This window comes from Pagrus major, chromosome 14 (genome assembly GCF_040436345.1).
Source record: "Pagrus major chromosome 14, Pma_NU_1.0".
Lineage (NCBI taxonomy): Eukaryota > Metazoa > Chordata > Actinopteri > Spariformes > Sparidae > Pagrus > Pagrus major.
Genome location: NC_133228.1, coordinates 18,736,089 through 18,763,238, shown reverse-complemented (window position 1 = coordinate 18,763,238; position 27,150 = coordinate 18,736,089). Strand labels below are relative to the sequence as shown.

The following is a 27,150-nucleotide window of genomic DNA, read 5'->3' as shown; positions in this document are numbered from 1 at the left end:
CTGAATTTTGATTAATAAATAAATACATTTAAAATATATATATTAAAGTAAGAAATTAATTCACATGTCTGTGAACTGATTACGTGTAGAACAGAAACATAAAATTGTTACTTAAAATACACGCGTTATGTACGTTTAAACTTTAAGACAGAGGCAGAGAAATTGAATTATCAAGTTAGAAGCAGGCACAGCTGAGTTTCGAGACTTTTATTTTGAAAAGCGGAAGCGCAGGAGACGAGTTGAGGAAACGGGTGCTTGCGTGCTAACAGCGCATGTTAGCCAAAAAAAATGTAACAACACTATTTTATATTTATTTCTCGACGCTACAGGAGACATATCGCACTAATGGAGGCTGTCGGCGCTGCAGAGAAAATAATCGGTATGTATGTTAGCAATCGGCCCCCGCTGTCATTTAAAACGGGCTGTGTTTATGTTGGTCAGACTGTTAGCGGGATCCGTCTATTTAAAGGAATCGTGTCAGTCAGGAGCTGTCAGACTGGTGCTGCTGCATTAGAAATTAATGTTATAGTGAAATATCAAACAGTAATATGAAGTAACACAGTTTATTACTTAGAGATCCAAAGCACAGCTGTGGATAGTTTGCCAGGTTGCAAGTTTACAACTCCCATTAAAAAGGTTTTTGTCCAGCAATTATACTGGTTCACAGGCTTGTAGCAGGTTCTTTAGTGGTAGTTAGTGTACACAGGAAATTAAATATGGATCCATCAGTAATTGTGCCATTACTACTTAATAAATTATTGCTGCTATTATATTTCCTCTGTTCAAAGAGCAATTCTGCCAGTTAAATGAGTGTTGTTGGGTTTGTTGCACTTGCAGCTGCTCTCATTGATGCCCTCAACAGACCATCTCTCACATTACACTTGCATGTTTCAGACCCAAGCCTGCCTCTTTCATCCCTTCGCCTCCTGGTGCCCCCACTGCAGCTCCTGTCTGCTGCTATGTGGCAGCTGGCGAAGCAGAAAGATGTGATGAATTATGAGAAGCTCCAGGAGTTTGTGTTCATGGTGAGCGAGGCAGTCCCTGGACTGATCAACCACAGACAGAGGGCCCAGCTCATTCTGGGTCTGAGAGCGAGGGTGAGAAGAAGTTGTGTATGGTATTTATCATATTTATAAATGTTGGCTTATATAATTTTGCAGCAGCATTTTGTTGATATTTCAGTTGATTCTGGAGCTTTGCAAAGGCTCAGCTCGAGGTTTTGTGGATTCTCACGCGATCCAGAGCCGTTTGGATAGATTCCCAATAACCTCTGCAAACACGGATGTAAGTACAGTGGAATACCCTTTAAAAAAACAAATGACAGCAAATATTTATAATCCTTTTAATGACATCCGATCCTATCTGTGGCAGTACAGGGATGCAGAGGTGAAAACAACAGAGTCCACTTTCATCGCGCTTGTTCAGAGCCTGCTGAAAGATCCAGTTGAGAGAGCATATTTCTTCCAGGTGAAACAGATTTGAATCATTTGTCAGCTTGAGAATACTCTAAATAAATCCTCCAGTAAATAGAAATGAAATGATCTCTTGCAGGAAGTGTTCCCAGTGGAATACGGGCAACAATATGACGCCGCTCTGCATGTGTTACTGTGGGAGCTGCTGTCAAAACTGGAAAAGCTGCTTCCCGTACCAGACTTAAAGCAGGTATTCAGTCCGTTCATCCAGGTGTCTCATGTTGTTTTAACTCTGCAAGTCATGTGCCCTAATAACAATTTCACTGTGATTACAGACTTCAGCTTGGCTGGGCTCCGCTCCTTCTGTTTTGGAGGAATGTGTTCAGTCCTCCCCTGAAGATCTGAGCTTAATCTTCAAGCACTACAAAAGTTTAGGACAGCTGAAAATGCCCTGTGAGTAGAGCTGAAACTTAAACCAAAAAATACCCCGTTTCAGCTTCTGAAATGAAAGCTTTTGCATCTCTTCCTTCCTTCTCTTGCATCTGAGAAAGTGCCTTAACGTTGTAGATTTCCAACCAGTCACTCTTTGTTTTCTATTCTACAGATGGCCCCTCATCCACCATTGGTAGCTGTATCATGTCTGCTCTATCCATTCCCCCCTCCCAAAAGACAAACATCTCTGTTGGACTGGAATCAATCCACAACTACGCTAATGTCATAAACCCTGTCACTTTTGTTGGAGCGGACCAGTACAGCATCGTGGCCGTCTACACTGAAATGGAAGTCGAAGCGTCTGAGGTAGAAGAAGAAGTGATCGAGTCAGCTGAAGTGCAAGTTCAAACAGATTTCTATGAAGAGGAGATAGTGACTGTTAGCGCCGATAACGTCGGTGGTGAGGAGGCCACCAGCTTGAGGGCAGAAGAAACAAGTGAGACTGTGGATGTTGCTAAAGCTCTGGAGACTCTGACAAAAACTTTTGCACTAAGGAAGGAGAGCCTTGGTCATGATGTGCTGACAGGAAAGAGTAATGATTCATCCCTCAATGATGAGCTCGGGTCAGGAAATGCACCAGATGGAGAAAAAACACATGAAGAACAAGAAACAAGTAACCAAACTGACGAGAAAAGAGAAAACACTATTGCAGAGGTGGAGGAGGATTTCCAACCTGGAGATGCAGAGAACAGTACGAACTCTGGTACGGACTTGAAGGATAACCATGAATCATTTTCTGTTGTTGAAGAATTGGGAGAAGTCTCCAGTGAAGATCCAGTTTCTGAAACACAACAGTCTCCCTGTTCGGCTAACGTGCGGCGATCCTCTCGTCTACAAATGAAGACCCCACCCAGCTGGCAGGAGGCGTTTAAAATTAAGAGGTCAGACGGAGAAATGTACAAAAGGGTTTTTTAATTATTTAAGTCTTGGAAAATAGCATTGAATATTGACTTTAAAACTCAAGCTAGGTTAGCTTAGGTTAGCATATCTCTCAAGTACCACAAAACTCTTAAGGAATTATTTTCCTGGTATTTCTTGTCCCTCTTTAAATACTATTTTCCCAAACACAATTATTTTTAAAAAAAATGTCTTAAAATTGTGAAGATTCAATAACAACATTTTCTTTCTCCAGGAGCAGGTCTGATGTATCAGCCGCCCCCTCTGTTATAGCCATCAAAGGAAATGACAAAGGTAATATTTTTGCATGAAAAAGAGAAAAATCTTTTTGAATAAATCCTTATATTTCCTCCCACCTATGTCTTTTTTTATTTGCAGGTGATTTGGATGAGATGACATCGATCATCTTCACCTGCTCACAGTGTCCCTTCCACCACTCAGATGAAAACAGCCCTCCTCACTTTCACATGCAGCGTGTTCCCACTGAGGTGTACAGGACCCTCTCAGCGGCCAAACTCACACCGTCTCCTTCCAGCGCGGATGAAATTTTTACATCCATTAAGCTTTTCTCCAAAGGAAACGCAGAGCAGAGCAAAGCCGAACAGCCTGACACTCAAAGCAAAGTAAATGTGTCTCAGTCACAAGGCAAACAGAAGGCCCTCACGTGTGACACGTGCGGTAAGACGTTCACCCGGACGTCGGACGTCAGGAGACACCAGCTCACTCACACTGGAGAGAGACCGTTTCACTGCTCGCAGTGTGACCGAACCTTCCAGCACTCGTGGGATCTGGCCAAACACGAAAGTAAAAATCATAACGTGGCCATTTCTTTCTCCTGCCAGCTGTGTGGGAGCTCCTTCGCTAACCTCAGGGCATTGACCGTCCACCATAAGAACTCTCACTCAGCGGAGAGCCAGCTTCCTCAGATCTGCTCCATCTGCAGCCAGAGCTTCCCGTCTTCCTCTGAGCTGCTCGAGCACAGGAAGTCTCACATCACCGGTAAGCGCTACATCTGCAACCAGTGCGGCGATGGCTTCGACTCCCTGCTCGCCCGTTCCCAACATCGGCAGGTGCATCAAGTGAAGCATCAGTTTAAGTGTCCGCACTGTGAGAAGACGTACACTCGGAGATCTGACGTAAAGAGGCATCTGTCTACCCACACCGGGGAGAAACCTTACCAGTGTGACCAGTGCAACAAACGCTTCTCGCTCCGCTTTATGTTCATGAAACACCTCCGCGTTCACACAGGTGAGCGGCCTTTCCAGTGCTCCCACTGCCCCAAGAGGTTCACCCTGGTGTCAGTACTGGCCAGACACGAGAGGATGCACACCGGGGAGAAACCTTTCCTCTGCTCTCAGTGTGGGAAGGCCTTTTTGTCACAGGGAGAGCTTCTAAAACATCACGGGTCACATGTGGACGACAGGCCCTACTCCTGCCCTCAGTGTGACAAACGTTTCAAGACCAAGAAAACCCAGCAGGAACACATCATCTCCCACGCCGGCGCCCGCCCGTACCCCTGCACCTACTGCGGGAAGCGCTTCACCAAACCTTACGCACTGACGAGACACAATCTCATCCACACAGGAGAGAGGCCGTTCCCCTGCGGACACTGCGAGAAGTCGTTCCTCACCCTCAGCGAGGCTCAGCTGCACCAGCGTATCCACACGGGGGAGAGGCCGTACCCCTGCAACGTCTGCGAGCTCAAATTCAAGAGCTCGTCGGAGCTGGCGCGACACAAACGCAGCCATTCGGGGTTGAAGCCGCTGAAGCCAAACTGTGAGCAGTGCGGGAAGACGTTCACATCCAAGGCCAAGCTGAAGAAACACATGGAGGCACACAGGGAGGAGGGAGAAGTAGCACAGTCTGTGGACTCTATACAGCCCGAGGAATCAAATAATTAAACACATCATAGAGACAATCTCAGTGGTTAAATTAGTGAAAAAGAACGTAATGTTTCAGGATGCTTGAGTTTAGAAATTTTGCTTTTCTAGTTCTTATTAGGAGATAATATATTTAATGCAGACCAGGAGAGAAACATCATTATACTGACTTTATCATCAAGTGTGGACAAATGTTTGGTACCATTACATCCTTCAATCTTTAAGTAAATAACAGGAAACCTGATTTTTTTTTTTTAAAGTTGTTAAACAAATCATTTTGACATATCGGTGTTTTGTACATGCAGCTTCACTCTCTTGTTTCTACTTTGCTTTGAGGTTTGCAACATGGGAATTATGTTTAAACCATCAAAAATAGGTTGTTTGAGATCACAGGCGAACAAAATTGTTCATTAAATAAATTTTTCACTCCACAGACTGTCTGTTTCTCTCTGTGTACTGTAATGCTGCACATAAGTTGGGGGTAAGTTTGTCAAAAATATCAATACATATTGATTCAGAATCTTTTGATAACAATCTAATATTTTTTCCCCTTAATTTCAGGGGGGTTTCTGACAGTTTAAAATACATTTGGAAACACACCCAGTGCTAAAAATAGGTAACCGGTTTCACTGAAAACCCTCCAGACTGCACTGTAACGACACTTTGTTGGTCCCCTGTTTAATGATGCTGCCAGTTTTATCCTGGTGATTCCTGCCCGGCATCTGCTTCCCTCCCATCAACCCTCCGTCCAATCAGAGTTAATTAAATCCTGCGAGTTAATTAAACACATTGAAATGGCTCTATTTTTATAAGGACAAGTATAAAAGTAACATGATGACAGAGAGGGGAGTACCCAGAGAGGTGGGCCGGAAAGGAGGAAGAGTATTTTTATTCTGGGTTTACAAAGAAAATGATGTTAATAGTTTTTGATTTCCAAAGTCTGACAGCATCTTGTTCTCCGGTGTATGAAGAACAGCGAGCAGGGAGAAGAACAGACACAGGTGGAGGTCTGTCGAGGAAATGAGGTTCTGTTTATGATGTTTATAATTAATCTTTGCTCTATAAACATCAGCTCATTGAGTTTTATGTGCACTTTGGACGGAAGTGTAGGAAATACATCACCTGACACATGCAGGATGAGATTTCAAAGGCACCTCCAATACAGCTCATTGAAAAAACGGCCATGAGGAGGTTCGGGGGAAACCACTCCTTCATTTTTGTGGCTGCAGAAACAAACAATAAAAAGCAAGGGAACACCTCACAGCAGTGTTTCCAAACCTTTTTAGCTTGTGACCCTTAAAACAGAGCCGTATCCACATGCAGCCCCTTCATACAGGTCACATTTGATTATGTGTTGTGAGTAGTTTGATCTTAAATTATTACATGTGATTATTTTTTTTTTAACTAAGAGCCTACAGCCATGCTACTACTACTTTACTGTGTACTTAGGCTAATGTCAGCGTGCTAATATGCTAATGTTAAGCTTGTATAATAGGGTATTAACCATGAGCGCCATCTTAGTTTAGCAGGTTAGCATGCCAACATTTGCTAATCAGCACCAAATGCAAAATACAGCTAAGGTAGATGGGAATGTCATTAGTTTTGCAGCTATTGAGACAATTACATTTTATTACCTTTATTACCAACTAATGTTAATAATACTTTATGAATGGTTAATAAATACTGTGTAGTTAATCTATAAACTAATTGGATGACCATTTTAAAGTTGCAACTGGTGTTTACAAATCTTTACAACTGCTTTATAAATGGTTTGTTAAGCGTTTCATTGTTTTTTTTACACTTAAATAACTATTAACTTGAGTTTAATTAACTAAAAATGTATCATTAATTAATGATGGTTATTATAAATTGTCACTAAGTTAAACATTAAAAGAGTTTTTACACTTGACAAAGACACCACATACACCGTATAAACATTTGTAGAGGTTTTCCCCACTTCTTTTATTCCACCAATGGACGATAGTAAAACTCAAGGGGATGCCTCCTCCACACCGAGAGAGGGTGTGCATGTGTGGATTTCAGGTCCTTCCCACTGCAAACACCTCTCTTCTTGACCAGAGCGAGGGACAGCAGCGAGCAAGCAGATGTCGGGATGTGGCTATCAGCGGAGGAATTTGAAGAGCTGGTGACCATGCAGGTGGAAAGAAAGCCCGAAATAAACAAATAAATAGGGTGGAAACAAGGGGGCTGCGGATGCAGATAACGGCACGACGCGACACCCATCAGTGTGATTTACAGTCCGGTTGGCGTTGGTGGTGTTGGCGGCAGATTAATAACCAGTCATAAAGAAGTGGGGGATCGTGTGTTGCAGGAGAGTGAAGGCGCTGATAGAGGAAAGAAGAGAGAGGAGGAGTGTGTGGAAAAATAGAGAGAGAGGGGAGTAGATAAAGCCGGAGCTGGGATCATGAGCTTTGCATTGCCGTACGGCTCGCTGTCAGCTCGACCGAGTCCGAGCAGGCGATCTCTGGATTGGGAACGCGAGCAGCTGGCTGTGCGAAGGTTCTCCTCTCCACGGGGTCTTGACCTGCTCACTCCACCTCCTCTTCCTCGTCGACCCTCTGCGATCCCCGGATACCTGCTGTCACCCTACCAAGAGCAGGAGGAGCAGCTCCAGCAGCAGCAGCAGCGACTATCCTTGTCCGTGTGCTCAGAGGCCTCCCTGGCGCCCCCTGCTCCTCCACCTGTGGGCGCTGCCCCACCCTGCTGCCGCCCAGTGGGAGTCATGCACCTCCTGCGCCTGGGTCTCCTGGCCTTCAGCTGCCTCTTCTGGGCAGCCGGCTTGGCCATCTTCACCCTGGGTGTGTGGGCACAGATTTCCCTGGCAGACTTCATGCTGCTGTCTGCCAATCGCTACCCCAACGCCCCACTCATCCTTCTTGCCACAGGTGCCACCATCACTGCCTGGGGCTTCCTGGGTTGTCTTGGTGTGGCTGCAAACCTTCCCTGCGTGCTTAGGGCTTACGGGTTCTTTCAACTTGCTGCACTCATCGCCGGTTTAGCTGCTGGTCTCTCAGGTCTCTTCTATCGTGAAGACATTGCCGGAGGATTTCGCAGCGGCTTACAGAGAGCAGTGGCCGGCTACACGGAGGATGAAGGCCGTGCCGATGCATTAGACAGCCTGCAAAGGGCCCTGGAGTGTTGTGGAGCTGAGGGCTGGCGTGACTGGCTCACTTCGGACTGGGCTCTCCAGCATATGACCTTCCTGCCCAACGACAACGGCACCTCGGTGTCGCTACCGGACAGCTGCTGTGTGAGGCGCAAGGGCTGCAAGAATCGACCTCTCTTGTCAGATGATAGCGAAGGAGTTGTGGCTGCAGGGATCCATCCACACGGCTGCTTCCGCAAAGTCTTCAGTTTGGTCAACGACAACGTCTTCCACATTGCCGCAACTGTGTTAGGACTGGCCTTCACCCAGATCGGAGGCATTGCCCTGGCCTGTCTGCTGGCTAACAAAATGGCACCGAGACAACGTCGACGTGTGGTGGCACATTAATGGTCCATTTTTAGCAGAGATTGACCAATTTGTAGATAGTTTGGATCGGCAATGAACTTTGCCCTCAAAGAATAATAGAGTTGCGAAATAAGTTATTTCAGGCATCCAGTCTTTCCAGAGTAAAAGTTATGTTAATTTTCTGTAAAGATAATTCCAATTGACAGGCATTTAGAGTCATTCAAGGTTTGGATGTGCATGAAAACTCTTCCAATTAAAAAACTAGAATGGCACTCAGAGCGCATACCTCCACCAAGTCCCAACAGTCCACTTTATCCGCATCAAATTATACTCACTCGTAGATACCATCTGGCTGAATATGCCTGATTTTTATCCATCAAGATAAAATGCATTATTCCCTGAAAAATTAGCAAAAATGTCGAAAAACACCCTATCTCGCAATGTTAAAGAAAGTGAGAAAAATGTCCTGGATCTGTCCCTTTTTCTGGATACGCACCAAAAGTTAATGAGGTCTTTTCTGAGACAGGACCCATCCTCCATCCAAGTTTCGTGGAAATCCGTTTATTAATTTTTGTGTAATCCTGCTGACAAACCAACCAGCTAACCAACAATTTCCCAATGTTAAAGAAAGAGAGAAAAAAGTCCTGGATCCGTCCCTTTTTCCGAATACGCACCAAAAGTTAATGAGGTCTTTTCTGAGCCAAGACCAATCCTCCATCCAAGTTGCGAGGAAATCCGTTCATCAGTTTTTGTGTAACTGTACTTACAAACCAACCAACTAACAAACGGACACAGGTGAAAATATAACCTTCAGTGGAGGTAATTAACAAATGTTTTATGACAAATCTGGTTCTTTAACAAAACAGTCAAAGTGTTGTGCTCATCGTTAACGGCAAGCTAGAGCTAACATTTTGTAGCAACCTGATTCAGGATGATTTAATCAACTTACTTTCAGTGTCTGCCTCACATGGGGTGAATTAGGGTGAAACTATAGGGTTTTGTTCCAAGCTTTGAACAACAAAGTCTTCTCAATACTTCAGAAAGTAGCCAAGAAAACTCCTCACACTTTGCAACTCTCTTACACGTGTTGTTTGCCTGACTCTGTCTTCTGCACAATTTCAAAAAGTGCTTCCTTAATCCACTTTGTGTGCGAGGAATGGGTGCGGTGAGAAAATGTCTCCGTAAATTAATCTTCTGTCCATGCATGCATTCGTAAATCTGGCATCAGAAACTCTGGTGGAACCAGACTGGGCAGCAGATAAAAACAGATGGCAGACTTCAGACCTCATTTTACAATATGATTTGGTTTCATAAATGTTTGGCATGGATTAATAGGCTTCATTATATAGAATATATACAAAAAAATGATGATTTAGAGTCAAACTACTCTCATTTTGGTTGCCTCCTCTCACCTCTGAATGCACAGGAATGTTCACCAGCAGTTTTCCACTTCACGATTTAGTCTGTGTTCAACAGATGTTCGTATCTACATCATTTACTTTTCCCATCACAAAGACTACACTGTGCAAGAATGGTGCTTTTGAAAAGAGCTTGATAATCTGTTGCTGTCTGTGGTATTTTGTGCTGTTTGTAACCTACATCTGACGGCCTGCAGTTACTTCCAAGGTGTTGAGGTGCTTTGGTAAGATGACTGCTCTAAAAATAGTTTCATCCAGATGTCTCTGTGTTGCAAGAGTTTGTATCTATATTCTGAAGCACAAAATTGTTTTAAATGACTGAATATTGTGAATAACACATTTAAACATTACTTCTTAAATTCACACATGATAATTACCATGTAGCCTACAACCTACTAGCATGAAATAATGAGAAGAAGTCTGGATCGTATATGATTTTCCCTGATTTAGCATCAAACTCAACACTTTGAAACATCTTTATTTGCTTTCTTGTCCAGAGTTAGCAGGGATAACTGATATCACTTTCATGTCTTTACTGTAGCCTAAATATTAATATAATGCCAGCAGCTGCTGAGCTTTGCCTAGAATAAAGACTGAGAGCATGGGGAAACAGCTAGCCTGGTTAGCTAGTTGATAGACTTCATTTTTGATGTGTGCAAAAAAAGAAAAAGAATTAATAAAGATGTAATGTAGCAGTGAGCTTTAGATGTGCTGGTTAATGGATTATGTTACTATTAGACAGACAGATAGCTTCAGGCTAGCCAGGGTTGCCAACTCTCAATAGATACCTCTGACACATGTTTACAATGACAATGTGCACTGAGATGATACAAATCCATTCATCCTCCTTCCAGCCTCAACATCTCTCATCTTACCTTTTTATTGCTCTTGTAATTATATTGTATGATATAAATGACACATTCATGAGTATTATGTATTCTTATAATCACCAACAGTGCGAACAAGCATGACTGAAACTGTAAACTATATGTGTCAACAATAAACAAAAAAATCTTTGCCTCATTACAGGATATAATATTGATTAGACACTGGGAATTGGGAATGTCAAGGTCTGCTGCCCTTGAATATATTAAATATATAAATGGCAACAGCATCCTTGTTGTGTAATGTCGATGCAGTCTACATACAGTGCGTCATTGGTAATGGCACATCTGTAATGTCTAATAAACATCTTTTTGAGGTTAAAATGTGAGTTTTTCATCTCTAAGAGGGAAATAAACAAAGAATATATCCCTCGTCTGGACAGGTGACAGGTTCCAAGCTCTTGTCTGGATTTTAAAGACCTTTAAAAACAACTCCAGGTTTGTATTTAATGAGAAAGGCCTCGCTGGAAGTGTGCCACGGTGATAAATTCCCAGCGCAGGGGGGTGGTCAATCCTCACCGGGGTCCTCTGGTCGAGTAATTCTGAATTATGGCTAACTGAACGACATCTCATTTCCACCACCTGAGACAACGGTGATTAGATCTGACCTTGGTGAGGAGACAGCAGAGAGAGAGACGCACTGCTGAGTGTGCAACACAACACCCTCTGCTCAAATATGAAGTCGATTTTCATAGTTTTATCACAGAGTTGATCAAATCTACATCCATCAACATTTAGAGACAGAGAGGCTTTGTGCTGTGGCCTCTCTACACAATGACTACCATGCATGACCTAATTATGGTATTGATTAGCCTACATGCGGATGCTTTCTGTCTGATTACACTGTCCTTGTTTAACCTATTTTGCCTGCGGTTGCTGCATCCCCACCAGCTGTCTCATCACACACACAAAAAAAGATGAGCTCTGAGAGATGCCCGATGCAACACCTTAAGTCAGGGAAATCGCAAGGGGCATTTTGCTCATGAAATCACTAAAAACTATTTTGGGTTGGGAGCTTTAATGTGCACTATTTATGACTTCTGGTGTGCCAAAACAAATGCTCAGCAGAAGGGGCACAAAATGGAGGCGGAGTGGTGCAAATTATAGTGACTATCAGATCTCCAGAGCCCCAAAACACTATTTAAAGAGGAGCTGTGAGAAGAACATATAATCACTTTATTTTTAATCCAACTGAGGGGTTTTACATGTGTGCTACACTATATTTTGCAAACTTAAAAAACACACTTAATTTATGATGATCAGAGAATTAGTTGTCAAATTTGTATTTTGATTCGTTAAAAATCCTCAAATATATCTTAAAAATGTCACTTCTCACACTTTAAATGTTATATATTTCTCACATAAGCTACAGAGATGTTTAAAGGTGCAGTATGTAAGAATTGGCCACCAAAACAAATCATCCCCAGAGTAACCGCTAACTGCTGCTAACTTTCGCTGCAGTTAGCTTCTTAGCTCAGTTAGCCGTGCAGCTAGTGATTCGAATTCAAGAAAACCAGGGAAGTGTTGGTATTTACAGCTCTAGCTTTGGACCAGGACGGCACGAGGCTAGGCTAGCTGGTTAGCACGCAAATACACAGAGGTCGTAATGTCAAAACTGTTGTTTCTTCACATTTTTTATTATAATTGTAGTAATTTTCTTTACATATGGCACCTTTAAAGGTGTTTTTGTGTGTTTAAGCGACTGTGATGTCCCTTAAACTTTCAGATTTTGTAGCTGCTAAAATAAATATGGCTTCAGGCTCTTTACACAGATGGGTGTGTCTTTAAATCCTGCCTCTTGAATCTGATAACACCAACCCTTCTTATTTGGTTTTTGGCTGGCAGCATCTGAGGAATTCAGACATACACCCTGCAGCCTCCTGTGTGGATAAATATCTTTAACTTTGGACATTTAGCTTGGATATATGTTTACATTCGCCCTGTAAGTTCGTCCATTTCATTCAGAGACATGTTGTTTGGAGCAGATGGCAGGAAAAGCCTGTAAACCAGACTTCTCTTCTCTTTGAAATCATTTTAAAGAATGTATTGTGGAGGAAAGTGTGGGCCTCTGTCTCTACTCTCCGCCTCTTTAAGTCTGCCCTACATCTGAGTCCTTTTGGTCCCTTGCAGTTTGCACAGCAGCCTGTACTCTGCCCCACATTTTATTAGGCGATTCACCAGCACACCGCCACAGCTCCGCCAGTCGCTGCGTAAAAGCCGCCGCGCCGCGCTTGGAAATGTAGATGTTTTGCGCACAAGAAGTTCTCCGAAATGGACTTAAGAGCCGAACTCCTCAAGTCCATCTGGTACGCTTTCACATCTCTGGACGTGGAGAAATGCGGGAAAGTGTCCAAGTCGCAGTTAAAGGTAAGAAGGGAAAGATTGTGGTGGTTTTAAGATCAGGAAACTGAGACCGAGGGGCGTCCACTGGAGAGCAGAAACACAGTTTATAACAGCGCTGCTTTCTGCTCTAAATCACTTTTTTGTGGTTTAAGTTAAACCAAAACTCATCGGTCTTTGTAGGGGAGTTGTCTTTATTTGCTGCAAAATGGTACTACATGAGTCAACTTTGAAATCTGAGGAAGTCCAAATATTTGTACAAGCTTCAAAACTTCTTCCAACAAACACGTAACCTGCTCAGACTGGAGGTGAGGGAGGTGTGAGGCCAGTTTTAGCTCCAAGCTCAAAGTCCAAAGCTTTTCTTGTGGCCCAGAAACACACTTCTTGACATAATACCCCCACTGTCATGGCTTCAATAAAAAAAGGGATGACAAAGAGCAACAATCAGAGGTCTTATTTTGCAATCTTTCCCATCAGTGACTCTTATTTCATATTGCTTTCCGTCCAGTTCCTACTTGCCTGACTGGGCCTCCTCAGGAGGGAAGAATCCAGGGAAATAGCAGACAGCTGTCCTGACATGCTCAGTGGTTGAGGACTAGCTGTCTGTGCATGTGTTTCTGTGGATGCATGATGAAATATGGAGCTCACCGAGGGAAACCTTTAGAAAATGTGCTGACCTTTATACGTATGAAATGTGATATGACACCTTCTGTGATGCTTGTTCAGGTGCTTTCACACAACCTGTACACAGTGCTGAACATCCCACATGACCCCGTGGCTCTGGAGGAGCACTTCCAGGATGATGATGACGGGCCGGTGTCTAATCATGGCTACATGCCCTACCTCAACAAATACATACTGGATAAGGTACTGCTGAAATCACCTTCTCAGTAGCAACTGTATGAATACAGAAATACACACGTTATATCATTTTTTCTTTTATTTTCATGATGTTATATGATAATTATTGTTCTCTAGCTGGCTTTTGTCCTGTAAATTTTCCTAACTTGGGAAACACTTCCTGCTTTTTGCGTGAAAAGTGCATTATTATTGATATTGTTGTTATAATATGGATGTCATTTACAGTCCTATATGATGTAAATGAGCGACAGCAGCATAAACGTTACATGATCACTAACATCGGATTTATTTTCAAAAATCTAAAAGCTACTCACAATTTAAAACTTAATTTTAATGTTTGATTTTATATCCTCTTTTTGTTTATTATTATCATTATTATTAACTTTATTTAAACTGGGGGCAGACCCTCATTTACAATGATGTCGAGTAACTGTTTAAAATAACATACAAAAGGACTCAAACATACTTTTGTTTTTTTAAAACCCTTGTGTTTAAAAAATGAAAATAATTGTACCTTGTAATCTCTTAACATTGTGTAAAAGATAGAAAATAGATACAACAATAAAACCATTAAGTATGAACATCATGCCTTATTTATAATCAGTACAAAAACATTTAATAAAGGGTTTATAACACACTATAATGTGCCTATGTAAGTGTCTTTTAATATTAAGAGTTTATCAACAATTATCATCTAACTTGACATATTGTTACAACTTTTACTATATTGTTATTCAATATCCGTTTGAATTGGCCTTTTATTTGATGAATAAACCACTTGAGATGGGGGTCCTTAAAACAAATATATATAAAATACAGTTAATAAAACGAACACATTCACACATAGACAGACCAAAGCCTAAACAAAATGCCAAAATACAGTAATTTGATTTGAAAAAGTGATAAGTTATACATCAGCCTCTAATATGGGTGCCCACTGATAATGATTGATTAGTGGATAGAAAACAAATAAATCTCATTAAGAGCGAAAACAACAGTTAATTGATCCTACACACAAGTATTGTCTGTGTAGACAAAGCCCTGTATATCGTACTTGTTGCCATAGAGCTGAGTTGTTGTCCGCAAGCTAATAAAAACACATGAAGGAGCCGCACTGTAGCACTGGTTGACACTCATACACTCTCCTGCTACTGTAAACACTATGGCACCAAATTAATGTTATTCCACTGCTGAAAATAGTCCCCAACAAATATATTATTTACTTTAGTTTGAATAACATTTGCTAAAAAATACAGTGCCCAGATGTTGTAGGAAATTATTTAGCTTTTTTAAAAAGATACATGTAAACATTTCTGCCTTTTTTAAAGAAACAAATTCAGTGTGAATGCGCCACAGATACGTCTGAGAGAGAAATAATCTCATTGGTTCAGTGGGTGATTATGGTAAAACATTTTTCTTTTGTCTTTAGGTCAAAGAAGGGATGTTCGATAAGGAGAAGTTCGACGACCTGTGCTGGATGATGACCAGGAAGAAGAACTTTAAGGGGCTGCCGGCGGGAGCGCTGCTATCTGAAAGAGACTGTTTCAAGCTCTTTTGTTTATTCAACCTCCTGTCTGAGGACCGCTACCCGCTGGTGATGATACCAGAGGAGGTAAAATATGTCAATGAGACAGGAATTTAAAGTGTGAAACAGGAGGCAGAGGGATTAGATCGAGATCTGATCGACTGAGTTTTATTTTGTTGAATTTTTATGACCGGGAGCGTAAAATATAAACATTTTTGACAGTGTACAACAAAAGAAAAGGGTCATATGTGCAAAAATTTCTTCCTTAACACTTGGCAAAATAAAGATATATAGGGTAACAAATAACACAGGGAATCAAGGCAACACCGAGTGTTTTGAGGCGGTTACATGAGCCTCTTTGACTGTGATTGCCTAATTGCTAGAAAGAAAGATGATGCTCCATATAAAGCCAGCGTGTGTCCCAAAGAAGTCAGACCATTTTACATTTTTTCACAGCAGAAAAAAGCAAGTGCAAGTAAGTGAGTTAATGAGCGTCTTCCTTCCTCCACTTCCTCCATAATGCTTTTGGTTTCCTGTCGACAGCCAAAAATAAACTGCTTTTGTCAGCACAGTAGCTTTCCTCTGTAAAGATAGATGTAGCAGAAATATGCTGATAAAATATCGACAGCTATGATCAAGCTGTACTTTTAGTGATCTGTTGTGCAAACACTTTCCTGATGTTCGAATGCTTTTAGGTGGAGTATCTCCTCAAGAAAATCTCCACAGCGATGAGCCAGGAGTGGGATGGGAAGCCATTGGAGGACTTAATATCCCAGGATGCCACAGGGCGCGACGAGAGCATGTCTGTGTGGAGCTTCTTGGAGTACATGGGTGCAGGCCGTCTGTTGAGGGTCACCAGCGCCGAGGCCTTCAGTCTGGCTTTGGAGGAGGTCTTTCTGGAGATGTATCACAACGTCCTCAAGAGGGTGAGCTTCTGCTTTTGTCGTCTTATCTCTTCGTCGTCGGTGTCTGTCTTTCTTCTTCACTTCTGCCCCTCGTTTTCAGGGTTACATGTGGAAAAAGGGACATGTGCGGAGGAACTGGACCGAGCGCTGGTTCGTGCTGAAGACCTCCACCATGGCTTACTACGTCAGCGAGGACTTAAAAGACAAGAGAGGGGAGATCCATCTTGATAAGAGCTGCGTCATTGAGGTGGGTGAGGAAATGTGATGTAAACACTGCGTGTTTATTTTGCGGTGTGTGATGTGTTCAAACACAGCCTTTTACAGCACATACACCCTATAATCTTTGTATTGTGATACCATAATCCAAGCACCAGTTTGAAATGTGTCATATTTTCTGAGTGTGAGCGCTTGTCTTTCTTCTTCAGCCAATTCCAGACCGGGATGGGAAGCGCTGCATGTTCTGTGTGAAAACCCACAATAAGACCTTTGAGATGAGTGCGTCTGACCAGAGACAGAAGGTGGAGTGGACTCAAGGTGTGTTGGTGTGTATAAGTATCAGCATACAGAGTCAGAAATCACAGTTTGACTGCAGTGACTAATCACGTGTTTGGTCACCGGTGGCTTCTAGTCTAATTCACTGGTTTCAGATGAGACATTTTTAAAGTAATAGTTTTATATTTTGGGAAATACACTGAGTCTTATTTACTTTTCATCAAGAGTTACATGAGATGACGGATACCTCTCTCATGTCTGTACAGTTAACATGAATGTACAGGTGTCAGCCAGTTAGCTTAGCTTAGCACAAAGACTTGAAACAGGGGGAAACTGCTTGCTTGACAACTAGAAGAGAGTCCAGGAAGTTACAAGACTTGTAATTTTCACACTGTTTAAACAAATATGATATAATCTGTTCAATAGTGAGATTTAGACATGCTGGTAGGAGGATTTTGTTACCGTTGGACAGTGCTGTTTCCCTTTCTTTCCTGTCTTTATGCTAAGATCTTCTAATCTAAATGCAATAAAGTGAATAAGTCTTTTTTTTTTCATGACATCTTTGGTGTCAAATACTCATTTCTGAGTGAGTTTGGTGCATTTCCCTGACTTCACGTCAATCAATAACTTTGTTTAGCACTGTCACTTTGGACTTTTTGTTGTCAAAGTTTGAGTGTACTTTGGTTGAGATCTTTGCTTTAGTCGTGGCTATCACAGCTCAGTTACTTGTTCATGAATCATGGTTGTAGATGGATGCCAGTTATGGTAATAGAGAGGAGGGATTGACAATGTAATCTCTGTAAAGACGTGAAGAAATATTACCCTTCTGTTCATTAATCAATATAAAGAAACATCAGTAAAAGTATCTTCAGTTTGTCTTATTCCAAGCAAAATGTGTTTGCTACCTCTTCAGCTATCCAGACGGCCCTCCGTCTCCAGAGTGAGGGCAAGTCCTCCCTTCACCACGAACTCAAACTGAAGCGACGGGTCCATCGGGAACACAGCCAACGGGAGCGCAGCAGGAGCGCCCGGAGCAGCTGCAGCAGTCGGAGCAGCCAATCAGACGACTCTCTTCTCCAAGAGATGGAGAAGATGGAGAAAGAGAAGGACAGACAGGATTTAGAGATAGAAAGCATCATACAGGTGAGAGTTGAAATCAGTGGAGGGGCAATTAACTGTGATATGAAGTCAGTTTTCACCTTGATTTATTTGTGTCCTGCAGCATGCACGTGAATTAGAAACCAGGCGAAGGGAGGCGGAGGAAAAAGAGAGGAAGAAACAGAGGGAGGTGCAGATGGAGCTGGAGAGACAGCTGAAAGAGGCCGAGACGGTAAGAGAAAGTTTTCCAGATGACAACCTTTATTTACAATTCGCTGAAATGGGATTTAGAGTCCATCCCATTGCCTCTGATCTCTGAAAACAGCACGAAAACATTGGCATTATAAAACTCAGGCTTAACCTTCAGTGGTTTTTAGTGGTGGAGACATAATAATGACATTCCCGGAAAAGGTGATTCAGGAATAGGTCAGTTCTTTCCACTCAATTGGTGTGTATACGTGTGTGTGTGTTTAGCTGAGAGACAGCATGCAGGCAGAGATGCAGGAGAAGACGAGGGAGGCTGAGCAACAGAAGAAGAGGATCCAGGAGTTGGAGCTGACGCAACGGAAACTGGAGGCCGCTCTCAACATGGAGATCCAGGCTCGACTGGAGGAGGAGCGGGCCAGACAGGAGCTGGAGAGGTAACAAACACATAGGCCTTTTTTGTCTATATGTCCACAGATATTGAACACGTGGTAAAATCTGTATGAATATAAATTGATAGAGGAGAGTTTCTTCGTCTGATTTCTATTTTCGGGATAATCATGCAAGTTTTGAGACTAGAGCTCCCATAATGCTTTCGGGGATGTAAACAGGAAGTATGATTTTGCCATGTTGCGTTCCAGACAACTCAGAAATCGAACATTTTCAAACCACCTGCTACGAAAAAGGAACATGAAAGTCAAAGTTGGAGTTCCTACTCCAATCCAACAACGGCAGCCCTCATGGGGAGGAGGGGAGGATGTATTTGTAGACTACAGTATTTATTTTAGGCTAGTAAATGGAAAAGTTAATTATTTATATGTTTCCAAGTATAAAAATACACTAAAATAAACTGTATAATGGTATCTGTTACCTCATGCATTGGCTTTTCTCCTCTTTGTGGTTTATATATGTAAGGAGGCTGCACTGCTGATAGTTCAACTGTGTGTACACTTGCTAAGGAAACAGCAGATTGCCACAGTCAGACATTTTCTTGTCTACGTTTGTCTATAATGTGGAGGTTGGCAGTGGGAAACTTCCACTGGGAAATTCCAACCCCTGACTTTGACTGGAATGCAGCCCAAGTAAGCAGAGGGCTAAAACTTCAGTTCTGTTGTTTCTAGCCTGTGTTGGTTTACATATTGGCAAATTTGCACAATTACAGTATGCCCAATTAGCTATTAGCAGTTTCTGTTTGCAGTGGATGTAAAGGCAGATACTACTGGTTTACTTTGATACTGAAGGAAGCTTAAAAATGTGGTGATTCTAAGGCAAGTTCTGCAGTCATAAGAAGCGATTGGAAGGACTATTTCTAGAAGGATTAATGGACATTTATTATATTATTATTATTATTACTTCCTGCATTCTGGTTAATTTTCATGAACCAATATGTATATTTTCTGAATTAAGTTAGGTGGAAATGTCTTTATTTATGTAAAACAAACCCACAAAATCCCAGCGCCAGGTTAAAATTTAAACTGTAATGGAATATAATCCACTCAAGAAGGTGTTTTGTCAAAATAAAAGTCGTTTGCTACTTTGTTATTTTTACTGGAGGGGGGACGAATGCACAAAAACTCTGAACCAAACCAAACTACGCAGACATTTGTAGTTACTTGATCTCAGTTCCTGCTTCTCTTCTCCAGGTTGCTGCAGGTGGAAGAAGAGAAGAAGAAGCAGTTCCAGCTCCTCCAGGAGCAGCAGAGGGCCTTGCAGAACCTCATTCAGGAGGCCTCAGACGGCAGCACAGACGAGGACACCCCCTCAGCTCTTCATTCAGCTTCTCAGGAGCTCCAGGACCTGCGGGCCTCCCGCCAGAGGAGCCACAAGCGCCTGGAGGTAAGAGTGATCGGATTGGCTCAGTGTGCAGCATATTTAATATTATTTAAGAGAAACATGAGAAGGCTTTTGTTTGATTTTCGTATTCCAGGAGGTACAAGAGAAGTTGAGGAATGCCAGTCAACACGTACGACACTGGAACGTCCAGCTGAACCGTCTGATGACGCCCATCTCTCCTGGAGGTGCAGTATGCTTTTAATTATATAATATAGCACTTTGTTAATCACAGATACAAACTTTTTGGTCATCTGCATAGCTTTACCCAACAGTAAAACAGGAGAAACAATAAAATATATATCAGTGAACACCACAACAATCAAATTTTGTTGTTATTGTTATGTTTTTTGTTTGTTTTTTGCATGTAGAACGTTTGGAACATCGCCTATTATCAAAACAACTGTGTCCCAAAAAGGAAGGAGCGCTGGCCAGTACCGAGTTCATCACTAAATTGAAGGTAAAAGTCGATCAGAACAGCGTGACGACACCAGAGGACCAGGAGGGACTGGAGGAGCAGCTGGAGGAGCAGCTGGAGGCCGCCAACCTCTCAGACGGATCGGACGAATCACAGGGAAAACCCAATGGACAAATGTGACGTTGACAGTTCACGTTTTCAAATCAACAAGTTCAGAAACGGAAAAAGAAATTCTGGAAAGTGGAATGAGAAACGTAATTTGCAATACAAAATGCGTTGTATTATATTTATATGTTGAAATGCACACTAAGATGGATTTAATGGACATTTGACACATTAGATTAAGATCAACAGAGATTTACAGTTTTGTACAATAAAGTTTACTGGTGAATAATAAAATGTCATTTTGTGATATCTGTCACTTCTCTGGACAGCCTCTCTTGTACAAATGTCTCTATTATTAGGCTTCCTGAAGCTCTCTGTTGTTGTCAGAGGTGAAAAGTTCTAATTTTAGGCCCTTGTACTTTCCCTCTGTCCTTATCATGCCACTATCTATTTCTAATACACTACATTTCGGAAATATTGTACGTTTTACTTCACTACTGTATCTACAGTATCTATATATTTATATATTCATCAAAATCATGTCCAAAATCATGGTTCCAGCCTCACAAATGTGATAATTTGCTGCTGTTTCTTCTGTTTATTTTTTTATAATTTAAATTTACTATTAATAATTTTGAGGTTTGTACAACTGGTTGGACAAGACAAGCACCGGGTTGGCATTTCTTGCTTTTATCAGAATATTTAGAAATCAAAAAATGAATCTAATAATCTAGAAAACAATCAGTAGATGAATCCATAATGAAAATAATGATGAGTTGCAAAATAGTTCAACTTATCTCCAATTTTTTCCAACCACGACTTAAAATCCTGTTTTTTTATTATCACTAATGAGTAATAATAATTTAATGATATAATATATAATAGTGTAACAGTCACAGCACTTTACTTTCGATACTTAAAGTACATTTTAAGTAATAGTATAAGTTTATTTATTAAAATCATTACACTTTGTGACCTGAGGGTGGCGCTGCAGGGAGAAAGAGCCGAAAACTGACCCCGGATGAAAAACAGAAGCAGCCCTGGTGAATCCAACATGGCGGCTCTCAGGTTTGTGTCATGCGGACAGTAGAGTAAGTAGAAAGTTGAGCTTTTCGTTCATTAATTACAGTTTGATTTAGAGTTTAATTGCAGATTATGGGTCTGTCTTAACCCGTGAAGACACCTTTAGGTGAGGAGTGCGCCATGTTGGCACCAATGGCTGTCACAGCAGCCTCCAGAGGGAAGGTCAGGTCGCTGGTGTCTCTGAGCAGGAGGCTGTCCACCAACCAGCCGGGCTCCCCGAATGGAGCCCCCGAAACCCCCGCTCCTTTCCCGGGCAGTGCGCAGCCCGAGGGGAGGCAGCTGAGACCCAGAAAAGACCCCAGCGACCGCTCCGTACTCCTGTTTCCCGGCCAGGGCAGCCAGTTTGTGGGCATGGGTAAAGGACTGTTGAAGTACCCCAACGTTAGAGAGATGTTCACGGTGGCTCAGAAGATCCTCGGGTACGACCTGCTGTCTCTGTGCCTGGAGGGACCCGAGGAGGAGCTGATGAAGACGGTTCACTGTCAGCCGGCGGTGTTCGTCACCTCGCTGGCTGCGGTGGAGAGGCTCAACCACGAGAACCCCAAGGTATTGTTATAATACAATAGTCATTTATGAAGGGAAAATGTAAAAAATGTCATAGTTGAAAATTGAATACTTAAATTTTGGACAGTAAAACAAGCAATTGAACGTCTCACCGATCACTGAGTCCATCTAGGCATCTTCATTCTTGTCTGACATTTTTTTGACTAAACAATTAATTTAGATAATGACCAACTTATGATAATGATAAAACATGAACTGTATTAGTTGCAGCATTAGCTCCCTTTCAATAAAAGTACCTGTGATTAATATTTTATAGCATATTTTTGTATTATTGTCATTATACCCAGGTACAGCTAAGCTTTGTTTGGCCTCTTTCTGGTAATGAAATAACCCCCATACATTTAAGGGCACTTGAGCAGCGTCTTTTAAGAGATTTGTTTCTCGTCCACCTAACCAGCCAGGCTCAAACTATCTCTAGTACTTACTAAAACAAGTGTGTGTGCTCATGTTTTTACTCTTCTGTCCACAGGCCATTGAGATGTGTGTTGCTGCTGCAGGTTTCAGCGTTGGAGAATTCGCTGCCCTGGTTTTCTCTGGTTCCATGAACTTTGCAGATGGTAAACATTATTATTACTGTATGTGAAAAAAGATACTGGCTACTTAAAAGCAAAGTTAGTCAGTACTTCATATTAACTAATTTGTCTTGTAGCTCTGTATGCTGTGAAGGTTCGTGCAGAGACCATGCAGAAAGCATCAGAGCTGGTTCCTAGTGGGATGCTGTCAGTCATCGGCAGACCGCAGGCGCAGTATAAATATGCCTGTTTGCAGGCGAAAGAGCACTGCAAGAAGCTTGGGATCGAGGAGCCGGTCTGCTCTGTGGCCAATTATCTGTTTCCTGATGGCCGGGTCATCGCAGGGCACCAACAGGTATGAAGCACAACAGCCTCAAAAGTGTTGATTCAGAAAAGTCCTTAATATTCTTGCCGCTTTTTCTAAAATACGGTGAGATAATCTCAGTAAAAGATGATTTTGTTATATACAATATATATAAACTGTCTCATCATAACTGTGCTGTCCTCCAGGCCCTGGATTTCCTCCAGCAAAACTCGAGACATCTCCACTTTGTGAGGACCAAACTTCTCCCGGTCAGCGGTGCTTTCCACACTGAGCTGATGGCGTCAGCTGCTGAACCACTGAGAGAGGTGCTCAGACAGGTGGAGGTCAGTCAAACTCACATGGCACTCCTGAACATGCATACACCTGCCCCCTCTTAAGCAAAAAATTACACCATGGACTTATTTTAAAAAAACATATTCTTTTAATAATCCATTGCTGTCTTGACAACCAGCATGCATCAAAAATGCATATTTAAAACCTTGATTGATTTAGTACTCGTCATCTAAGCTAGATTTCTCTCCCGTTCAGGTCCATCTTCCTGAGATCAAAGTGTACTCCAACGTGGACGGCAAACGCTACATGAACGAGAAACACGTGCGCAGGCAGCTGGTGAAGCAGCTGGTGTCGCCTGTGAAGTGGGAGCAAACTCTGCACGAGATCTACGAGAGGACGCAGGGAGAGAAGTTCCCTGAAACCTTTGAGATCGGCCCGGGGAAGCAGCTCGGAGCCACTCTTAAAAAGTGCAACAGGAAGGCCTTTACAAATTATGCACATGTGCAGGTCACCACTCATGAAGACGAATAATGCAGAGATGTGGACTTGGTGATCAAGTGAAAAAGTGGACCTCATTGCTCATTTTAGTGTGGACATGACCAGCAAGAACTGTTAAACCTGTAAGCTCCTGTGGTTGCTTCTTATGGTCTTGTTTGTGTATTATAATGTAATTAAATAAATGTTTTTTTTTAATGAATGAGACTACAAAATGTTGTCATTTCGAAGTTTATTTGCATCACATGAAAAAGCACTTTCAATTCCAAACCAGAAAGTCCAGCTCCCTTAATTTTATATTAAGCCTGGCTACATATCATTTGTAAAAATTTTGGCCTCTTAAACCACCAAGAAAGTAATCTGGATACAAAAGACTGCAGGCCAGCAACAGTCAAGTAAAGCAAAACAGACATTTTGATGTTAATACAACTGTGAAGCAACATGTCACTGCTACAATATGCTGGCCAACACTGTAAAACCAATTAAAACAATTTCCACTTCCTCTGACCATTTTACAACATGACTTTTACTCCTGTACCCGTTCCCGACTCGAATTCAATACCGCTCATGAAAAAATAGTATAAAAAGAGAAGTAAACAGCAGAAACACATTAGTTAGAAATAATTTTCATTGATTCACAAACATTTTTTTTGTCAAATATATGATGGCCGAAAAGACCCGCTCATGGCCCTTCAGGCTCTCCCTTCCACCCACAGTGCACCGAAAATGGTCACCGCAGCCACCAGTGCTACAGTCACCAGCGCTCCTCTGGTCCAGCCAGTGCAGGTTACTGCTTTAAAACTGGACACCTGTGGAATGAAAGTGAAATTGTTATTCTATTTTGTAGATAAGTTGGCAACAATGTTCCTAGAAGCCTATATTCCCAGAGTCTGATGTTCCTAGTGCCCTATGTTCCCAGAGTCCTATGTTTTCAGGTCCTAAGTTCCCAGAGCCCTAAGCTCACATGGTTTTAGGTTCACAGAGCGCTAAGGTCCCACGGTCCTAAGTTCCCAGCTCAAAATTTCTCAGGTTCTATAAATTCAGGGTGCTATGTTGCTAGGGTCCTACGTTCCCAAGTTTCTATGTTCCCAGAGTCCTAAGTTCCCAGGGTCCTATGTTTACCAGTTCAATATTCTGTGGAAACACATTAACCCTCCAGTTGTGTTCAAACAACCCTAACCCTTGAGCAGGGCAACAATGGACCCTTGGAACATCGGACATTGGGAACATAGGACCCTGGGAGAGAACATATGTAGAACTAGCAAACACAGAACCCGTCATGTTCCCATTATGTGCCACGTGTACTTAACGTGCTGACTTGTTTGTGTCTGTGTACAACTCCACTTGCCTTTAATTGCCCCCAGGGGACAAATAACCTTCTTTGAATTGAATTGAATATAAATATGGGGACATAGGACCACAGGCAGAAGGAGTGACTCCACTATAGCTGATTAAATTTGCCAGTGACAGTTGTTATTTTAACCAACAGTCATCAACCAGAAATAAAAAGCTGCTTTTGTCCACGTCTGTTGTCTGTTTCATGTGTGGGATGCTAGAATGGAGTGCTTGACAGATGTAGTGACAGTCACTAAGCGAGGCAGGGAGAAGCAAAAGGTCAGCAGTAAAGTGTAGAGTGTTACCCAGGCTGTCCAGGTGTCAGCTCTGAGGATCCCCTGCCCAGGTGCAGTGCTTGATATCCAGGCCTTCACTGCTGCAGACAGGCCCTTGAAGCCCCATAACTGACTGTGGATATCCCTGGAGGAGAATAACACAGAGATACAATGTCTTAATAGCCAGTCATATAAAAGCTATATATAGATAGATGTTTTTTATTATCTTATACCGATAGATGGTCCTGGTCAGTGCCTGAGCAGGTCTCAGCATGTGGAGAGGGCTTGGTGGCCAGTTCGGCTCTCTGCTTGCCCACTCCTTGTCCAACTTGTCTCCAATTATAGCCAACTGGCGCCCGATGGCACGTGCAGCCCCGTCATTGACCCTGAAGGAGTGACAGACGTTACTAAACAAAAGCCTTTTTATTTTTTCTTTCTGGTCTAACTGATCCCACATGGTGTGTTGCCTGAGGCGCAGCCTGTCTGAGCTGTATACTGTTGTGTTGATGAGTGTGTGGAGGGGCCTGTACCGCACCTGAGGTTCATGTCAAACAGGGTGCCAGTGTCCACCTCACCAGGTCCAGCCTGGAGGGACACGGCTTGTCTCGGCTGTCTTGTTTGTGCCACCATCTTGTTTTCTGTGAAGAGAACCAGTAATATGCAAATTATTCATATCAGTACACATGAGAGAAAGTGGCGAGAACTTCATTATGCATGCAGGACAGATAATGGCTGCATGGTTTGCAGGTGTGCGTGTGTTCTCGTGCTGGCTTCACTCCCAACGTTCATAAACGGGCTGTGTAAATACTGGGTCATGTGACCAGGATAGGTGGTGGCTGTGTTACCGAGGAGAATCCAGGTTGATAAAAACAGGCTCTTCTAGGTTTGAAGAGATGACATCATCTGTTTGATTAAGTCCTAATGTTGTAACCCAATTACTACTGTTTATTGCGAGAAGTGTGTCTAAGTTCCCTTTTACATGTTAACTATGAGCTATAGTTCAATCTGCATATCTTATCTACCTGTTTGACTGGATTTAGGGACTTGTTATTGTCTGTTTTGTCGGCCTAACAAACAGGTTTGTCCCCTCCCACATGCACCTGTCCTCAGACCAGTTCCTGTTGAGCTCATGTGCCTGAATGCAAATGCTCCATTTCCATAACTCAAATCAACCAAACTGCCCTTATGTCCTCAGTAAGAAGTTATAAAACACCACTGACCCCAAAGAATCCACTTAAATAAATTCAATATTTGTTTGATTACTCATTAATCTACTAAACTATGAAAAAAAGGTTCTCTGTGTTTATCTTTTCACTGTTTATGCCAATTTCACATAAAAAGATACTCCTAAATGTGACAACTTTAACAATATAATCTTGGCTTGCACTCCATAATGATACCCAGATGACAGTTGGTGTGTATTCATCATGTAATAGCCTGTAGTCGTTTGCCATATTGTCATAACAAAGGGATGAGGTAATCCCTCTCACCCAAAGCAAACAAAGGTCGTTTTGAAGATCATATTGGATTACTCATAAAGCCCGCAGACATACATTTATCTTAACTACATTTACAAATCAACCAATATATCACATATAGTTGGATATTAGATATTAAATGACTATTAATGCTCCCACCCAGACAGTAAGACAGGTGAATGCACAGTAAAAAAGAGAAAGTAAAACCTACCTTTTGTGTAGATTAAAGTAGACGCCGCCCTGTGATAAATACAAAGACATAATTATTGAGATGTTTTGGAAATAATAAAATGAATAAATAAAGAAATATTCGTAAGGTGTTTTCCTGTACTCACAGCAGCGTCTAATAATCTTGTTGCGCTCAGGTAGTACTGCCACAAATATGATTAGCCACGCCTTTTACCTGCTGCTACCAGGCCTGACCACCAGGGGGCGACATCCTCATCAGATACGTTTCGAAAAACTAAAAAAGAAGAGTTTTTATTTATTTATTTATTTATTTATTATGTATTTGTAACTTATTATGACAGTTTTAAATAACATATTTTTTCTGAATACATTATTTTATTTTGTCTGC

At 42.1% G+C, this 27,150-nt stretch overlaps 5 protein-coding genes across 8 annotated transcripts; 4 read left to right on the top strand and 1 right to left on the bottom strand.

Moving 5' to 3' along the window:
• The first annotated feature begins 221 nt into the window (after positions 1-221).
• On the top strand, positions 222-5,112 carry LOC141008049 (uncharacterized). Of its 3 annotated transcripts, XM_073480239.1 has the most exons (9): positions 222-379; positions 895-1,097; positions 1,183-1,284; positions 1,372-1,467; positions 1,552-1,662; positions 1,748-1,865; positions 2,017-2,785; positions 3,037-3,095; positions 3,180-5,112. In XM_073480239.1, the coding sequence occupies exons 1-9, from the start codon at positions 346-348 to the stop codon at positions 4,700-4,702; spliced, it is 3,015 nt and encodes a 1,004-aa protein (XP_073336340.1). In that variant the 5' UTR covers positions 222-345; the 3' UTR covers positions 4,703-5,112. The 3 variants fall into 3 exon arrangements, with proteins under 3 accessions (XP_073336340.1, XP_073336339.1, XP_073336341.1); XM_073480238.1 differs by having other exon boundaries at positions 274-379; positions 1,183-1,467; positions 3,180-4,785; XM_073480240.1 differs by lacking the exons at positions 222-379; positions 895-1,097 and having other exon boundaries at positions 1,206-1,284; positions 1,377-1,467; positions 3,180-4,785.
• A 1,994-nt stretch (positions 5,113-7,106) lies between these two features.
• On the top strand, positions 7,107-8,195 carry LOC141008145 (tetraspanin-7-like). Its single transcript, XM_073480386.1, has one exon. It carries the CDS (start codon positions 7,107-7,109, stop codon positions 8,193-8,195), a length of 1,089 nt encoding a protein of 362 aa, XP_073336487.1.
• A 4,414-nt stretch (positions 8,196-12,609) lies between these two features.
• Positions 12,610-20,542, top strand: def6c (DEF6 guanine nucleotide exchange factor c). The gene is made up of 12 exons (XM_073480506.1): positions 12,610-12,822; positions 13,522-13,662; positions 15,086-15,268; positions 15,877-16,107; positions 16,187-16,333; positions 16,512-16,620; positions 17,492-17,721; positions 17,801-17,908; positions 18,151-18,317; positions 19,524-19,716; positions 19,808-19,898; positions 20,082-20,542. The coding sequence occupies exons 1-12, from the start codon at positions 12,727-12,729 to the stop codon at positions 20,306-20,308; spliced, it is 1,923 nt and encodes a 640-aa protein (XP_073336607.1). The 5' UTR covers positions 12,610-12,726; the 3' UTR covers positions 20,309-20,542.
• A 696-nt stretch (positions 20,543-21,238) lies between these two features.
• mcat (malonyl CoA:ACP acyltransferase (mitochondrial)) lies at positions 21,239-23,680 on the top strand. Of its 2 annotated transcripts, none has more exons than XM_073480590.1 (6): positions 21,239-21,324; positions 21,413-21,862; positions 22,350-22,437; positions 22,530-22,747; positions 22,903-23,040; positions 23,246-23,680. In XM_073480590.1, exons 2-6 carry the CDS (start codon positions 21,437-21,439, stop codon positions 23,519-23,521), a joined length of 1,146 nt encoding a protein of 381 aa, XP_073336691.1. In that variant the 5' UTR covers positions 21,239-21,324; positions 21,413-21,436; the 3' UTR covers positions 23,522-23,680. The 2 variants fall into 2 exon arrangements, with proteins under 2 accessions (XP_073336691.1, XP_073336692.1); XM_073480591.1 differs by having other exon boundaries at positions 21,283-21,301.
• A 31-nt stretch (positions 23,681-23,711) lies between these two features.
• Positions 23,712-26,836, bottom strand: bik (BCL2 interacting killer). The gene is made up of 5 exons (XM_073480592.1): positions 26,785-26,836; positions 25,631-25,733; positions 25,329-25,481; positions 25,126-25,240; positions 23,712-24,294 (listed from the first exon to the last, which is right to left on the bottom strand). Exons 2-5 carry the CDS (start codon positions 25,723-25,725, stop codon positions 24,178-24,180), a joined length of 480 nt encoding a protein of 159 aa, XP_073336693.1. The 5' UTR covers positions 25,726-25,733; positions 26,785-26,836; the 3' UTR covers positions 23,712-24,177.
• Positions 26,837-27,150: the final 314 nt, after the last annotated feature.

Bases quoted from the DNA above. Each gene is read 5' to 3' on its own strand.
- LOC141008049 (XM_073480238.1), top strand. From the start codon at position 346: ATGGAGGCTGTCGGCGCTGCAGAGAAAATAATCG. The intron at 1,468-1,551 runs GTGAAACAGATT...GATCTCTTGCAG, and splicing joins AGAGAGCATATTTCTTCCAG to GAAGTGTTCCCAGTGGAATA. The intron at 2,786-3,036 runs GTCAGACGGAGA...TTCTTTCTCCAG, and splicing joins GAGGCGTTTAAAATTAAGAG to GAGCAGGTCTGATGTATCAG.
- LOC141008145 (XM_073480386.1), top strand. From the start codon at position 7,107: ATGAGCTTTGCATTGCCGTACGGCTCGCTGTCAGCTCGACCGAGTCCG.
- def6c (XM_073480506.1), top strand. From the start codon at position 12,727: ATGGACTTAAGAGCCGAACTCCTCAAGTCCATCTGGTACGCTTTCACA. The intron at 12,823-13,521 runs GTAAGAAGGGAA...ATGCTTGTTCAG, and splicing joins TGTCCAAGTCGCAGTTAAAG to GTGCTTTCACACAACCTGTA. The intron at 17,909-18,150 runs GTAAGAGAAAGT...GTGTGTGTTTAG, and splicing joins AGCTGAAAGAGGCCGAGACG to CTGAGAGACAGCATGCAGGC.
- mcat (XM_073480590.1), top strand. From the start codon at position 21,437: ATGTTGGCACCAATGGCTGTCACAGCAGCCTCCAGAGGGAAGGTCAGG. The intron at 21,863-22,349 runs GTATTGTTATAA...TTCTGTCCACAG, and splicing joins TCAACCACGAGAACCCCAAG to GCCATTGAGATGTGTGTTGC. The intron at 23,041-23,245 runs GTCAGTCAAACT...TCTCCCGTTCAG, and splicing joins AGGTGCTCAGACAGGTGGAG to GTCCATCTTCCTGAGATCAA.
- bik (XM_073480592.1), bottom strand. From the start codon at position 25,725: ATGGTGGCACAAACAAGACAGCCGAGACAAGCCGTGTCCCTCCAGGCT. The intron at 25,482-25,630 runs GTGCGGTACAGG...TCACTCCTTCAG, and splicing joins CTGTTTGACATGAACCTCAG to GGTCAATGACGGGGCTGCAC. The intron at 25,241-25,328 runs GTATAAGATAAT...ATTCTCCTCCAG, and splicing joins CTGACCAGGACCATCTATCG to GGATATCCACAGTCAGTTAT.